Source organism: Cryptomeria japonica, chromosome 5, assembly GCF_030272615.1.
Source record: "Cryptomeria japonica chromosome 5, Sugi_1.0, whole genome shotgun sequence".
NCBI classification, from domain to species: Eukaryota; Viridiplantae; Streptophyta; class Pinopsida; order Cupressales; family Cupressaceae; genus Cryptomeria; species Cryptomeria japonica.
Window position 1 is genome coordinate 902,365,719 of NC_081409.1, and position 14,936 is coordinate 902,380,654.

The 14,936-nt window shown below is 35.7% G+C and overlaps 1 protein-coding gene across 5 annotated transcripts; it reads right to left on the reverse strand.

The window, feature by feature from the left end:
- Positions 1 to 6,817: 6,817 nt before the first annotated feature.
- On the reverse strand, positions 6,818 to 14,616 carry LOC131034657 (ADP-ribosylation factor 1-like). Of its 5 annotated transcripts, none has more exons than XM_057966227.1 (2): positions 14,587 to 14,616; positions 6,818 to 7,309 (listed from the first exon to the last, which is right to left on the reverse strand). In XM_057966227.1, the coding sequence occupies exon 2, from the start codon at positions 7,292 to 7,294 to the stop codon at positions 6,818 to 6,820; it is 477 nt and encodes a 158-aa protein (XP_057822210.1). In that variant the 5' UTR covers positions 7,295 to 7,309; positions 14,587 to 14,616. The 5 variants fall into 5 exon arrangements, with proteins under 5 accessions (XP_057822210.1, XP_057822209.1, XP_059077824.1 ...); XM_057966226.1 differs by lacking the exon at positions 14,587 to 14,616 and adding an exon at positions 10,506 to 10,538; XM_059221841.1 differs by lacking the exon at positions 14,587 to 14,616 and adding an exon at positions 10,416 to 10,459 and having other exon boundaries at positions 6,818 to 7,313.
- Between the last annotated feature and the right edge of the window lie 320 nt (positions 14,617 to 14,936).

The window sequence follows — 14,936 nt, forward strand, 5'->3', positions numbered from 1 at the left end:
AGGAAGTATTATCCTGCTCTGAGAAGGTGAGATTATGGGGTCCTGTCATATGGGCGACCATGGCTTGAAATCTATCTGCGTCCAGACCTTGAGGTACATTGGTTTCCAAGAGCGCTTGTTCCAATATGTTTTTGTGTTTGGGTGATAGTTTCAGCAATTCTAGTATGGATATCTGAGCTGGAGTTTTGCGTAGTTGGCTAACCAAGTCATATTGGATTTTTGGTGTAGGAGTTATAGGCACAGTATGTCCTTTTAAGATATATTTCTAAGTTCGGGTTGTCACATTGACAGATTCATGATCACCCTGATCTCAGATGGTGATGAAATTTACTTGATGATCTTCAGCTGATATGTGATTTATGGTGTTGTTGTAGATATGGTTGATATGAGCTCTGCGTGTATTATTCGAGGTTGAAGCTCCATCTTTGTTGTAATTTGGAAGAGTATTTTTAAAGGCTCTATGATCACCATTTGTTTTGAGACCATCTACCTTTAAGTCACCTTGATCAATCATGTCATGCACAATGTTTTTCAATCTCATGCAATCATTCATCTGATGACCCTTGTTATGATGAAAATCACAATAGTGCGAATCATTCCACCAAGGTGGTTTGATTTGGGGTTCATAGTTGCTGATTGCAGGCAAGGAGAGAATTTTGTTTGCCAGAAGTTATCTGAATGCTGATTCTAGTGATTGCCCCAATGGTGTGAAGACACGCTTTTGGAAATTGTTTGTGTTGTCGCGTGAATTGTTGTTAGGTCCTGGATTCATGTTTTTGCTTTGAGTATCATTGATGTTGTTTGTGTTGAGCTGTCCTTGATTGGTGTTTGGTGCATATGTGTTAGCATTTGGATTAGAACTTTTAGCATTTTTCATAGTCTGAGGATTTCCAGATAATGCAAGCACTAGTTGCTCATATTTGGGATCATGCGATTCATTGTTGCCTTCGTTTTTGTTTCGAGTCTAGAATCGAGACTTGTCCAAGTTGCTGTTGTTCTGGTTATTGTAGTTTGATGAGTTTGTTCCTTCCTTGAAGAATTTGAGTGTTCCCTTTTTGACACACGCTTCCTCTACTTGAATGCTATTTTCAATCAATTTAGTGAAAGACGGTATGCATTGGAGTTTTAGCCTATAACTCATTTCACCATTCAAATTGTCAATGAAGATTTCCATTTTCTCCTTTTCGAGAATATCTCGAGGATATCGTGATACCATACGTCACCAGCGTTGAAGGAATATTATGAATGTTTCATTGTTCTTTTGTTTAATGTTGCAGACGTCTAGCATGGTTATAGCATGTTGGATGTTATAGGAGTATTGGGTTATGAACTTGTTAACCAATTCATCAAACGATCTAACAGGTGGTGTAATTTTGGATAACAATTCCATTGTTTGCCCTCCCAAGCTTCTTGGGAATAACCTCATCAAATAGGTGTCATCATGAGAAAACTCAAGACTCATGGTACATATCTCCCTGACATGATCACGGGGATCACTTTTTCCATCATATTTGTCAAATTTAGGCACATCTGAGTTTGGAGGAAAAGGGATCATGTGCAATCTCTTGTCAAAAGGATAAGGACAGATTTCGTTTAAAGAGTACCGTACTGTTGTCCCTTGTTGTATGTCTTGCATTTTCCTTTGTAACATTTGCATTTGTTGAGTAAGGGTAGCCAAAGATACATTGTCTTGCCGAGGGAAAAGTTCTTCCCTTGTATTGATCCTGGGTTGGAACAGTGTTTGGAACGGTATGTTTTGCTCAGGAATGTACTATCTTGGTGTATGTTTCTCTGGTATGTTTTGATCCGAGATGTTTTGCATTGGTGTATTTTGTTCTGGTATGTTTTGATCCGGGATGTTTTGTTCAGGGTCTCGGATTTCCGTTTCTCGTTGTCGTTCTTGATATTCGTAATGCTAAGGGTGTGTCCTAAACACATCTGCGTCAAGGTTCTCAGGGAGTTTTACTCCTTTACTTGTGAGCATGAGCAAATATTTTTCTTTGTCATTTTCTATGAGTCTTTCTACAAGCTTTTGGAATGAAGCATTTTCTTGACATTCCTGAAGAAGCACTTCAGAAATTTCAGTATCCTCTAGGTGTGGACCCTCAAAAGGATTTGACAACCTTCGATTCATACTAGACTCTGCGTGTGTCTTGCTTTGTTGGTTTTGTTGAGAGCGAGTAATAGACATTTTAGTAGAAGCTTTCAGTGATGAAGGGGACAAAATCCTCTTCAATGTGGTGCTCGGGGGTTGGAGGTTCTGGCCGGGGTGTGTTATAAGTGATACACTCATCGGGTAAGAATGCCGGATTGATCCTTCCTCCACGGTTTATGATTTGATTAAAAGTGGACTTTTAACAATATGCCCTACTCTTTAAAGGCTCTTTGTCAAATTCGTTGGATTTATTTTGGATATAACGATTGACGTGATGAAGGAATACTTGATGAGATTTGAAGAGTTGATGATTGATGTATAAAAACTTATTTCTCTTGATGAATTTGGAAAAACTAGGTTGTTGTTTCTTCAACATGATGTTATGGTAAAAGTTCTTTCTTCTCAGAATATGGGGATTAGTCATGCATGAGTGATCAATGGTGTCTTTTGATTTGTTTGGATTCAGTTGATCTTGTTTTGAAAATTTCAAGTCTTACTCTATCAAAATGAAGGTTTAGATTCCCCTTCACGACAAAGTGTGCCAAATGATATGGATAAAAAGGCTCCCAATATGGAGACTTGATTTGACAACCTGATATTGTTTAAAACAAGTGTTTTTGAGATGAAATCTGTAAAATGGTAAAAGATTCAGTTGATACTTATGATGAGGTTTCCGGATTATGATAGGATAGATATGTTTTACTGTGCGATTAGTTTTGGATTTTTACAACGTTTGTTTTGACACAAATTTGGCTCAAGAAATAGCTTTTAAAGTCTTGTTTTCACTACTCCGCTTTGATGAGAATTGATGCTGATGAAAAGAGGCTTCTGAAAATGTTTTCAAATTTTTTAAAATTTCTCACTATTTTGCCCCCTGTCTATATGTTTTTAGTCATGTGCTAGAACAGGGATGAAATGTGCTACCAAAATTACTCCACGCGCTAAAAGAATGACCACATGCGCTAGGCTGCCCCCAGACACGTGCCAAAGTTTTTACTATTCAAAATTTGTTTTCTGTCTATTTGAAAAGTTATGTGCTAATCTGGGTCTGTGACGCACTAAATTTTAAACCTGATGTGCTAAATTTTGGCTCCTACGCGCTAAGCTGATGCTTCCACACGCTAGACTATTTTTCTGATGCGCTAAATGTTTTAACACTATTTTGGACTTGGGATAAAATGCAACTATTTGGAACAGACGTGCTAACTGGATGGTTTGATGCGCTAACAGAAATACCCTATGCGCTAAGGAGTTGTCCCCATGCGCTAATTTTCCCTATTTTTTTTTTCTTTGGTTGGTTTTTTTTTTAATTTTTGGTTTTGATTGTGAGTTTTTCATTTTAGATGGATGATTTTCTGAAGTATTAAATGTAAGCACAACACAAAAAGTACAACCATTTTGCCTAATCTAACAAAAAGTGTATGTTCTATGAGGATGTGTTCAAATCCCCAATGTTTTAACAGGTTTGGATACGAATAACACATTTCAAAAAGACTCTTTATTCAAAGGTCATAAATAACACCATAGACCACTAGTCTTGATACTCTGTCAGCTCAAACAGCCATGTCACCCCCTAGAGGGCGCCCATTTTTTTGCCTTTTGCCAGAAATTAACTCAAAGTGAATTGCTTCATAGTTGAGTTGTTATCTTGGGAGATATATGGTGAGTAATCTTGGGGGCGGATTCTTCCCCACCCTTGTACTATGATGTTATAAATGTTTGGTTACTGAATCGATTCAAAGTTTCTATTTCTATGGCTTGTAATCAGGCTTCCTATTCGACCATCAGTGATAAACTCCCTCAGGAGGCTTCCCAACCTTTAGAACAAAGGCTTTACGTATCTCAAGGATACTGGGGAAAAGCTAATCGCTGCACACAACTGTTGAAAAAGACTTTCGTCACTTTTCACTTTTGATTATAGTGGGTTGGAATACTTGGCGTCAAAGTCGTTTCCCACTTAGGTCGTTCCCTTCACACCGGCCATAAACGGCTTTAAAATTTGATTTCAACTCCTCGGGAAGGTAGGCCTGCTAAAGGATGTAAATGCTTGAAAGAAAGAAAACTTTTTAAGAGAGGTCTGGCTTTTTGATCACCCAATTAAGAGGAGAGCATATACCTTCCACTTTCAGTACAAGGCAATCAAAGTTCTTTTTAAGACTTCAATTCAGTGATTTACTAACCTCTACTTGGAGATGTTGCTCCAAGAAAAACATGGTGTTCCTTTTAGTTTCTCAAAGCAATGATTATTTAATCTAGTGAAAGAATCTGGTCAACAAAGCAAAATTATCGATGTGGTCAACAAAAGAAAATCGAAAAAAGGGAATAACTTCCCTCCTTTTGATTTTGAACAAAACTTCATAAGTGAGGTTCTTTCCTTTGCAAAATTTTAAAAATGAATCCTTTTATACACCAAAGGATGGTGAGGTTCTTTTTTTTTTAGAGCTATGTTTGCAAAAAGAAAAGTTTTTGTTGTTCTTTTTAGAGCCTAAAATAAAGGTTTTCTCCTATGAAAGCAAAAAAATTTCTAGTAGTGGTTCTTTTTATAGCCTAAAAACAAGGTGAGTTCAATTTTAAGAAAAGAAAATCAAATTTTAAACTAACATAGGTAAGTTAGTAAAAATCTAACTATCTTGATCCTAAGACGAAGCTCCCATATACAATAAAGTTTGTTAGAAACCTGCAAAATAACTAGATAGATACCTCGGTGGACTTCTACAAGTCTAATTTCTAACTTTCAGTTACAATTTTTGTTTTTCTTATTTCTGTCTATGATGTGCTACAGAACAAATTGTAGAACAAATTGTACACACTAAAAAATCACAGTAATGCGCTAAGATAAATCTGTGATGTGTTATACTGTCTTAGGGATGTGCTACTCTATGTTCTAGGGATGCTTCTCTGTTTTTCTCCCGTGCCGAAACCTACAGGAAAAATTAGTATTCTGATGCGCTAATACATGGACTTTGTGTGCTAGATGATGGACCTGACGCACTGAACAGTGAACCAAATGTGCTAGGCTATTAATCGGATGCGCTAAACAGTTAACTCAATGTGCTAATTCATTTTTCCTGTGTACCTGCAAAAGAGGTTAAATAAAAAAAATGATTTGATATATGGGGTAATGCCCCATGGTGGGCGCTATAAATGTATACGGGAAAAGCGAGTCGATAGAACTCAATATGCAAAAAATGAAGCTCTATGGAGGCTTGCTCACACACCCATAAGACTTCTTGGTGCAAGCTATGGAGTCATGAAGCATGACTCGGCTTCCCAAGGATGGTTCCATGGTTCTCTATCTTGCACGGTCCCTCAAACCAATGTTTTTGCTCTCAGATCACTGAGCAAAATGGTTTAGGGATGACAAATGCAAGAACGAAGCATGCTTTTGTTGATTTTAATATGAGATGCATCTTAAGCTATGCATGATTCTAGAAATGCAATAAACTAACTACAAGATGACAAGGTTAGTAAACAAACTATCCTAGCATACTATATTAGTTAATGATTTAAGCTAATGATAATAGAAATACTCTAAAATGCATATTAGATTAATTTCTATTTTAAAGAGAGGCTAAATGATGAGCATAAATGGTATATGAAAGCTTGAATGTATTTGAGCATAAGTATGATACTACAAACTTGGATGATTAAATGGAGGAATAAGAGCTCTATTTATAGCAAAATTAGGGCAATGGATGGCCAGTATTGAAAGGTTTAATCAAGGGTTGAGTTTGAAAGTTGGGAATCCATGTTTGCAATTGGCACCAATGAAATGGTGACAATTGTCAACATAAGATTGGTTGAGAGGAGATGTAAGAAGCATTAAATGCTTGAGAAGACCTCATGGTTACCCTAGGGGTTAAGAGTTAAGGTTAAGTTAAGATTATCCATTGGATAAAGCTTTTACCCAAAGGATAAACTCTTGTGCAAAGGTTTAAGAATAACTATGGTCAAAGCAATAAATGCTTGATGAGACCCTTGGGTTAGATGAAGGTTGAGTTAATGGAAATTCTTTAACCATGTAAGAAGGTTTGAGTTAACCATTAATGGTTATGAAGACTTTGGGGACAAATTTGTAAGAGTCCTTCCAAATTTGGGGGCTTTCAACAAGTTAGCTTGTTGAATGGATAAAGACTTTAATGCATTTTAAAGACTTTACTCCAAATTTGAGAAGTGACCTCTTCAAATTTAGGGAAAAGGGATAATGGATGGGTTTGGGTTAATTAATTAGGATTAGATGGATTCTAGAAGAAATTAGGAATAGGTTTTAGGATGCAAGTGGGAGATGTAGAAAAATGCAAGTGGGTGGAAAGATAATAGGATTTAATTGAAATAGAGTTAATTTAATTCAACTTGGTTGCAATTGAATAAATTAGATTTATTCAATTTAGGGTAAACTCATTTAAGTAAATTTGAATTTAATTAAAAGTAGATAGAAGAGATTTAGTTGAATAAAATGATTTATTCATTAAAGGGTAAAAAGAAGTCTAGTGAATTTAATTTAAATAAATTGAGTAATTTACTTAATTTAAATAGAAGAATGTGGGTGATTCAATTAAATTAGATTTAATTAAATAGATAAATGAACATAAAATATTCATTTAAGAATATGGTCATTTTTACGTCTAGACATTTTTTACATAAAAACTAGTTAAGTACACCCTATCTACATATCATTTTACAAAGCCAATCCAGGCCTTTATAGAGACCTTCACCAGAAGTAGCACAGGAGCTCTCAACATGCCAATGGTGGCGAGGCAAACGGTGCAATTCAAGCTTCTCACTTGTCTCTGCAACACTCATTGCATTGGGAAAATCATTCTTGTTGGCAAACACAAGAAGAGCAGCATCTCGCAATGCCTCCTCTTTGAGAAGAGCGTGCAACAAATCTCTTGCCTCTGCAATACGTTCCTTGTCATCGCTATCCACCACGTATATAAGTCCCTTGGAATCCCCAATGTAGTGTCTCCACAGTGGCCTCATACTTTCTTGGCCCCCAACATCACACACAACCAACTCAACGTTTTTGTGCTTCACTGTTTCCGAATTAAATCCCACCGTGGGAATGGTTCGAATAACTTCCCCTAGTTTTAGGTTATATAGAATTGTGGATTTACCAGAAGCATCAAGACCCACCATCAGAATACGTAACCCCTTTGTAAGGTGTGAGATTTTGCTTGATTTGATGCCCATATTTTCTAGGTCTTCTGTATATTGCAGGAGAGTTGAGTACAAATCAAAATCTTTATAAATAGGAAGAAATATACCCAAAAGCTTCTTGGTGGCTGTTTTTAACCGGCACATACTTTCCAATGTGCCCCTTGACGTGGCAACTCGGTGCAATTCTTCACCCATTAAGATTTTAGGTTAGTGTATACTTTCAACACTATTTTTGTAAAATGAAAAATTCTTTCAATTCAATTTGGATTGCATTACATCAAACCTAACACATAAAATTTGTTAAGGTAATTCATTTGAAATCTTATTCTCATCTATTAATATTATTTTAAATGTATAATTTCATTGCTATTTATAAATTAAAAAAGAAATTCATTTCAATTTGAAAGGCACTTCATTAAACATAAAGCATAGGATTTGTTTAAGTCATTCATCTAAATCACATTTCTATTTATTAGTGTGATTTAAGATGAGTCACTTCTACAAGTCAAAATTCAAAATGTGTTATTTAAATTGAAATAAAATTTAAAGATTGATTTAAAAAGAAGTGGAAAAAAACTGTTTATTTTGATAGGAAAAAACCTATAATTTAAAATAAAAGTCATAAAAACTTAAACAATTCACATTTTAACTAAGGTTGTTGCCAGCAGTGGCACTTCCCCTTGGGATGTCAGACAAACCACCTTGTTGAGGTTGTAGCCACTAAAAAGTTTCCAAAACCATAATATTTCTCATGCCTATCAAGAAGCCAACGGGTTGGTCGATTACTTTGGTAAACTTGGAGTTAGTAGCAATGATGAAAAAGTATGGGAGCTAGGAGATAAGCTTTCGGCTGAAATAAAGGCCTTAATGTTATATGATTTGGCCCAAGGGAGACATATTTGAAATGATCACAAAATACCCTCTTTTGATGGCTCACATTCCAATTATTAATTGTGTCATTTTGGCATTACTCATGCTTGGGTCACACACTTTTTGGGTTCTTTCTAGCTTGCCCAGCAACTATTCAACCTTGCTCAATATTTTTAGTATTGAAACCATGGGCAGAGAAGGGAAGAGGGTGGAGCCCTTAAATTGTGAAGACCTCAAGAAAAATAAAACAATTTGGTGCATTCTAGATCAGGGAGGGCTCACTCCCTTCATCGAAAGATTACACAGTTCCCATGCAAATATGACTAAGAAATTTGCTAAGGGTTTTAAGGATGGAAAAATTAAAACTGAAGGCATAATGGTCGAGATTGATGGGAAACTTATTATTGAAGTCACGGGTCTTTCTATGGAAGGGGCGAAGTTTTATAGGGACAAGAAAATAGTGGATGTTGCGATCAAGAAATTTCTCAGAAACAAGAAGGAGAGGGCTAAGCTTGCGAAAGTCGACAAAAGCAGCTATGATATGGGTAACATCAAATCCATTTAGTGCTTTATTTTGGTGGTTTTGATGAAGTATGTAACCCTAGATGATAGATTACTAGGGCCTATAGGCATCATTTTGTGTTTCTTAATTATTTTAGGCATAAAGAGAAAATTTATTTACCCTTCTATCCGATGGCTTCAATTTAATGCTAGCATAAAGGACCACAAAAAAAAGAATTCCCCTATTTTGCATGGTGGTTTTCTTTTCCTCATTCATGAATATATAAAAGCCCTACCCTCCCCCTCTGCTAGGGTTCCTAAAGCTTTGAGTGATTATGAGGAAGGGGATCATGTATCAATCTTTCCTCAAATGAAGAAGAATGGAACATAGATTTGGAAGCTTCAGACTCTGATTCTGGGTCTTCTTCGAAGAGTAGCCACCAAGATAAATGAGGTAGATCATCTCGTGTGCACATCACATTCTGATTCCCTATCATCTCATCAGTCACTCCCAAACAAATCTGTCTAGGTGTCGAGCCAAAGTGGTCTACCCCCCTTCCTGAAAGAGCTCAATGCCGATTCCCCTTTCCTCAATATGGAAATGGAGAATCCTGATGATGTTATGGCTATAGCCCATGATACAAAAGTTGATAATTTTAGGATGTTTAAATGGGCCTTTCATGAAATTAAAGATATCAATGTGAAAATGAGGGCTATTAGCAATAAACAAGACTCTCAAACTAATGAACAGTGGATGATAGATCAGAGAAAGGCAATGGTGGATTCAATTTAGAAGACTATGGGTACAGTTAGTGATATGAAGAAAGATTATGACTACATGATTTCTCAGTTGGAGGAAAAACTCAAGAAAGGAAGACTAAGTAAGATGGAAAACAAATCTTGAAAAGTTAATGAAAACTTGATATCTCTAGTTACCTTCAATCACAAACTGGTTAAGAGCTCGACTGAGAGTATAAATACCATGGTTGGAAAGATGGAAGCGAACCACTAGGAAGGTGCTACAATGGATGTGGAGGTGCTGGATAAAAAGATTAAGGATACAGTGGGACCGTGCAAGAGAACAAGGGGTAACCTGGAGAACAAATCTGCTAATCGGGACATTTAGGAGATGGAGAAGATTGCACTGAACATGACTCAGCTAGAAACAGAGGCCACTAAGGCCCTTAAGAACTTGTACTAGTTTCTATCCTTTTGTTGTCTCTTTCCTAGTTTTTGGTTTTGTATTAGTTTCTTGTCGTCTTTAGAGTTGCAATGGAACTGTTTATCTTTATGTAGCTTTTTGATGTAGTTCTTTGTTAAAGGGTTTCGGGTCCCTTCAAAACCTGTTTATTTCATAATAATGAAAAATTGCATTTTACTTATGGTTCAGATTCTTCTATGGATACATTTTAAACATCTCTTTAAAAAATATAAATTTTCATTGTTTTCACTTTCTAGGTTTCCTAATATTGATTCTACAACAAATCTTGTTCTTGTTTTGTAGTTGGAGCTATTTGTGGGGGAAAAAAATCATGTATTATCTATTGGATGATAAACACTACTTTTGAATCTTTTTTCTTGATTTTATTTATCTAATCTCTTTGTGTTTGACTTAAGATTGCAAGAGATTGAGCATATGTAAACTTTGTATAACATTTAGCATCATAAATTGTACATCTTTATTTAGGGTGTCCAATTTCAAACTCTCCTAGCACTCATTTTAGTATATTTCGAGTATCAAGACCCTATTATCTTGCATTCCTAGAAATTTAGACCTAAGTGTCGAGGAAATTTCGGTCGCGATGACCTTGTTTGACACTTTTTGGCTAAAATTTTGTGAGAATAATATGTTAGTATTACCATTCTGAAAACAATCCCCAATGTGAAAAATGATAATTCCAAGTCATCCAAAGGTGTTTTTACTTTGAGATCCCTATATAAGACTTACCTTATAACTCATTTCATCATTTCATTATTATCATTTCAATTCAAGAGCAAATCTAAGTGTAAGGAGCAACAAGCTACATGAAGGAATCTTCAATTATGTTTCAATTATGATTTAATGATGAATATTTTGATGTTTTATCATGTTATTGCATCAACACATGGACGACTTGTCCTAGGAGCATTGCATCACTCGTTGAAGGTATAATCAATTCAGACAATCATTTCAACTCAAGTATTTCATCTAGGTTTCAATTTTAATTCATCCATAGGGTTCATTCCAAACCCAAGGTTTGGCATAAGCAAACCCTTATCAGCTGAACATAGTCTTTTTTCTTTTGTGTGCATATTTAGGTTCTTCTATAGGTCTATAGCAAAGACATAAGATCATCATGCACTCAAAATTTTTAGAGAGGCCATATCTCAAAAGTTCACCCACAAACACCAAGACAAAGGCATTCTAGGTATCATTGTCCTAGACAAGGGCTCTCATGGCACCATTCTCCTCTCATATTAGGTTAGGATAAAATTTGATATGGTGCCAATGTAGTATCTTGTAGGCCCAAATCTAGATCAATGTGTATGAATTCATTAGTTAGAATTGAAGGTTGTTTTGGGCACCTTTGTGCTCTTAGTTTTAAGTCAAATTTAAAGCAGATGTTCCTATCTATATCTCCTTTGCAAATCTAATTTTGTTTTGTGATAATCAGTTCCACATTTACTTTTTATGTTGTCAATTGTTAATTTTGTACCTTCTAGCCCTAATTCGAGCATGTCCTTTCAATTGCTCAATTTTAACTCAATCAAAAGGAGTGGAATCCAATATGAATTCAACCCTCTTCCTAAGAAAATTGAAGTTAAATATCTTGAGTTCATTCTCTGTATAATGTAATAATTCTGAAATAGGTCTTGTTCCTAGTTTGCATGCATAAATTAGTGAATCCCATTTCTATACATTACATTTTGGTGAACCGGACATGATTTTGAAGTAGGTCTTGGTCCCAGTTTGCATGCATAAGTTAGTGAACCCTATTTCTATACATTACATTTTGGTCAACCAAACATGTCTTACACTTGCATATTTTTATTCTTACTTTTAGATCTAATTATTGCACACATTTTTCAAATTTAGACATATTCATCCGTTAGTTATGTACTTGCATTGCATAATTCGTTTACATGTGTTTCTTACTTTATATACTTGCATTAATTGGTTTATTAATTGCCTATGTTAGAAAGTAATTTTTGTTTCATTTCATTGCTTGTTCCATTGGATTAGACATCATAGACAAAAAAAAGGGCATTTAAAAATCTTTTCATGTTGCCATCAATTTTAAGATAAAACATCAACCTTCAATTCACTTGTCTTTGCATTGTGTTTTTCCTAGTAGTACTATATTGAATAAGTTTGATGCATGTGATGTTGCTTTAGCCTCTTTTATATCACCGTACATGTCTCCTAAAGATTATCTCCCCAATGAGGTCATTTTAGTGCAAGAAGATATTCTTAGAACTTATCTCACTGATATCTCTCTTTGGAATCAATCATTGAGGAATGATGTCGATTATTCTCCTAATATGTGTCTCCTCGGCATGAGATTACCTTTGTGCAAGAGGATTCTATTGTGGTAAAAGAGGATGATATGATTGACAATCCCCTTAATAAAGATTTAGTTTCTTCTCATTTCAATGACCTTCCCTCTATAGATGAACCACTGACGATTTTTGCTTCTCCCAAAATTGATCTTATTCATGAAGAAATTTTGGTGTAAGTGAAGATATCACTAACAATGTTCTCTCTCTCTTAAACATGAAGCTCCAATAGATAAATAATCTAACAAGGATCAAGTCAATCATGTTGCTGGTTATGAGAAGCGTAAAATTGTTGTCCACCTTTGTTAAGATGTCCTTCAATGTAAAAATAAACTAGTCATTGTTGTTAAAGGTAGAGTGAATCACCCACCTAATTACCATGTAGTATATCACACATATAATACTCAATACAACAAGAAAAATTCTAATGTTCTTCTCCCTCCGCAACCTCTTCTTCCTCCCCCCCCCCCCTTTCATATTTCACAACATGTTGGTAAGGAGTGTGATCTTGTTGAGAAAATTTGTGCAACCCAAGCTAAGATATCCCTTTATTACTTAATTCAAACCTCACTCACATATCATGGAATGATACAAGAAGCTTTCATACATCAACACTTTATTATTTGGGCCCTTATTTTAATCATGACCTTTATATCTTATTTCATTTCAAGGTTCAATGCACATTTTTCCATGTCTAAATATTACATATTTTCATATAAATTATATTTCTAGTAGAAAGATCCTATTATCTTGCATCCCTAAAAATTTAGGTCTAAAGTGTTAAGACAATTTTGATTGGGGTGACCTTATTCGACACTTTTTGGCTAAAATTTTGGGAGGATAATATGCCAGACTTGTTATTTCTAAAACTATCCTCGATGCAAAAAATGATAATTCTAAGTCTTCAAAAAGGTGATTTTACATTGAGATCCCTATATAAGACATCCCTCCTAACTTATTTCATCATCTCTCATTAATATCATTTCAATTCAAGAGTAGATTCGAGTCTAAGGAGAAATAAGCTACATCAAGGAATCTTCAATTATGTTTCAATTATTATTTCATCATGAATTTTATGACGGTTTGCCATGTTACTATAGGAGTTGAGAAAATACAACACCACAGGAGCTTGAAGATCTTCTGCAAGCCGAATAATCTGTTACAAGGAGAAGCAATGAAGCAAAATTTGAAGAACATACAAAACACAGAGAATATGCTCAAAAAGAGAGAGCTCAATATTCACAAAAATATGTAATGTGATTCTTACAATGAAAAGAAAGAACTTAACCTTTAATAGGTCAAGAAACCCTAAAAAGGGAAAACCTAGGTTTGCACATAATAATTAATTATATGTACCTAAAGTTAGCTTAAGTGTAAAAGAGATAAAGGGAACTTAAATAATTAAACAAAGAATGTTTAATTAATCAAGTAAATACCCGAATACTCTAACACCCCCCCTTAAGCTAGACTTAGGGAGAAGCTAAAACCTAGAATAGCTACTGAAAGCAATAAAGATGGGTCCCGGCAACAAGGCCTGATTAGGTACCCAAATACAATGAAATCTCTATGAACTAGAGAAATAGAGAAAACCACATGGGAACAAAACTCTACTCCAAAAAGAGATGGAAAAAATATCACTTAAGCATGAAGACCCTGCAAACTTTGTCGAAGAATAACTGCTAATTTGAAGAACATCCATTGAACTAGAACATGACCAGGTAGAGAAGACTGTAATCTACATGAGTGCCCTCAAATGACACTACTCGAATCAGGAGGCAAACAAGGCAAAAACAACTGAAATCGAAGATGTAGATGGCATGAGAAACCAAAGCCTGAAGAGCTAATCAATTGAACCATAGAAGCATTAGAACCAACAGGATAAACCTCCCCATAATGCAGAAGTGGGAGAGGGATAGGAACACTGAAAAGGATAGCCAAAAAACAACTGTATGACGAAGAACCAAGAACATCAAAGGTGCTGAGACACATCATCCTGAGGTGAATGTTGTGGAAGGAACACTCACTTGAAAAAGGAAGATGGCAAACAACAGGCAAACATCAACCCCCTCATGGCACTTGATCAATAGTGCATGTACAACAAGACACAAGATATGCAAGATTCCAAGTAAACAATGCATGATGGCACTTTATCTCAGTACGTTTTCATAATTACAAGCTACAATGATAAGAAGACTGGAAATAGAAATGAGAATCAAAACAGAGACACCCTACTCAGAAAAGAGATCCCAGGACCTGAAATAACCACGATATCCACTAGTGTGCTGAAAAGAAAAAAATTGAATAAAACATGCATGGAGTAGAATCTGGAAATCAAACCCATTTTTCTAGAAAGTACACAACACAAGCTTTCCAAAAATATAAAGTTTTTGAAAAATGGAGTTCGGATGCTCATTCTACGTCTCTCGGAGTGCAAAAAAGAGACCTCACTTTGACTACAAAAATACATAGTCAAACAGCAAAATTGAAAAAAATATACCAACACCATGAGGTCCGCCTCGGAACCAACTTCCCGATGCCTATTCGTTTTCGAAAAAATGACTCTGTATGCCCAAGATAGGGCCAAAAAACCAAAGCCCCCTTGAAAAAGCCAAAAAAGGGAGTCTGGTGGCTTGTGGGTGGTCCGGTGGCCAGGGAGCGGAGCTCTGGTGGCGCACGGGTGGCAGGGCGGTAGCCTTGTGGCGGAGCGGTGGCC

Excerpts from the sequence above, each read along its gene's own strand:
- LOC131034657 (XM_057966225.1), bottom strand. The coding sequence starts at position 7,348 with ATGGGCATCAAATCAAGCAAAATCTCACACCTTACAAAGGGGTTACGT.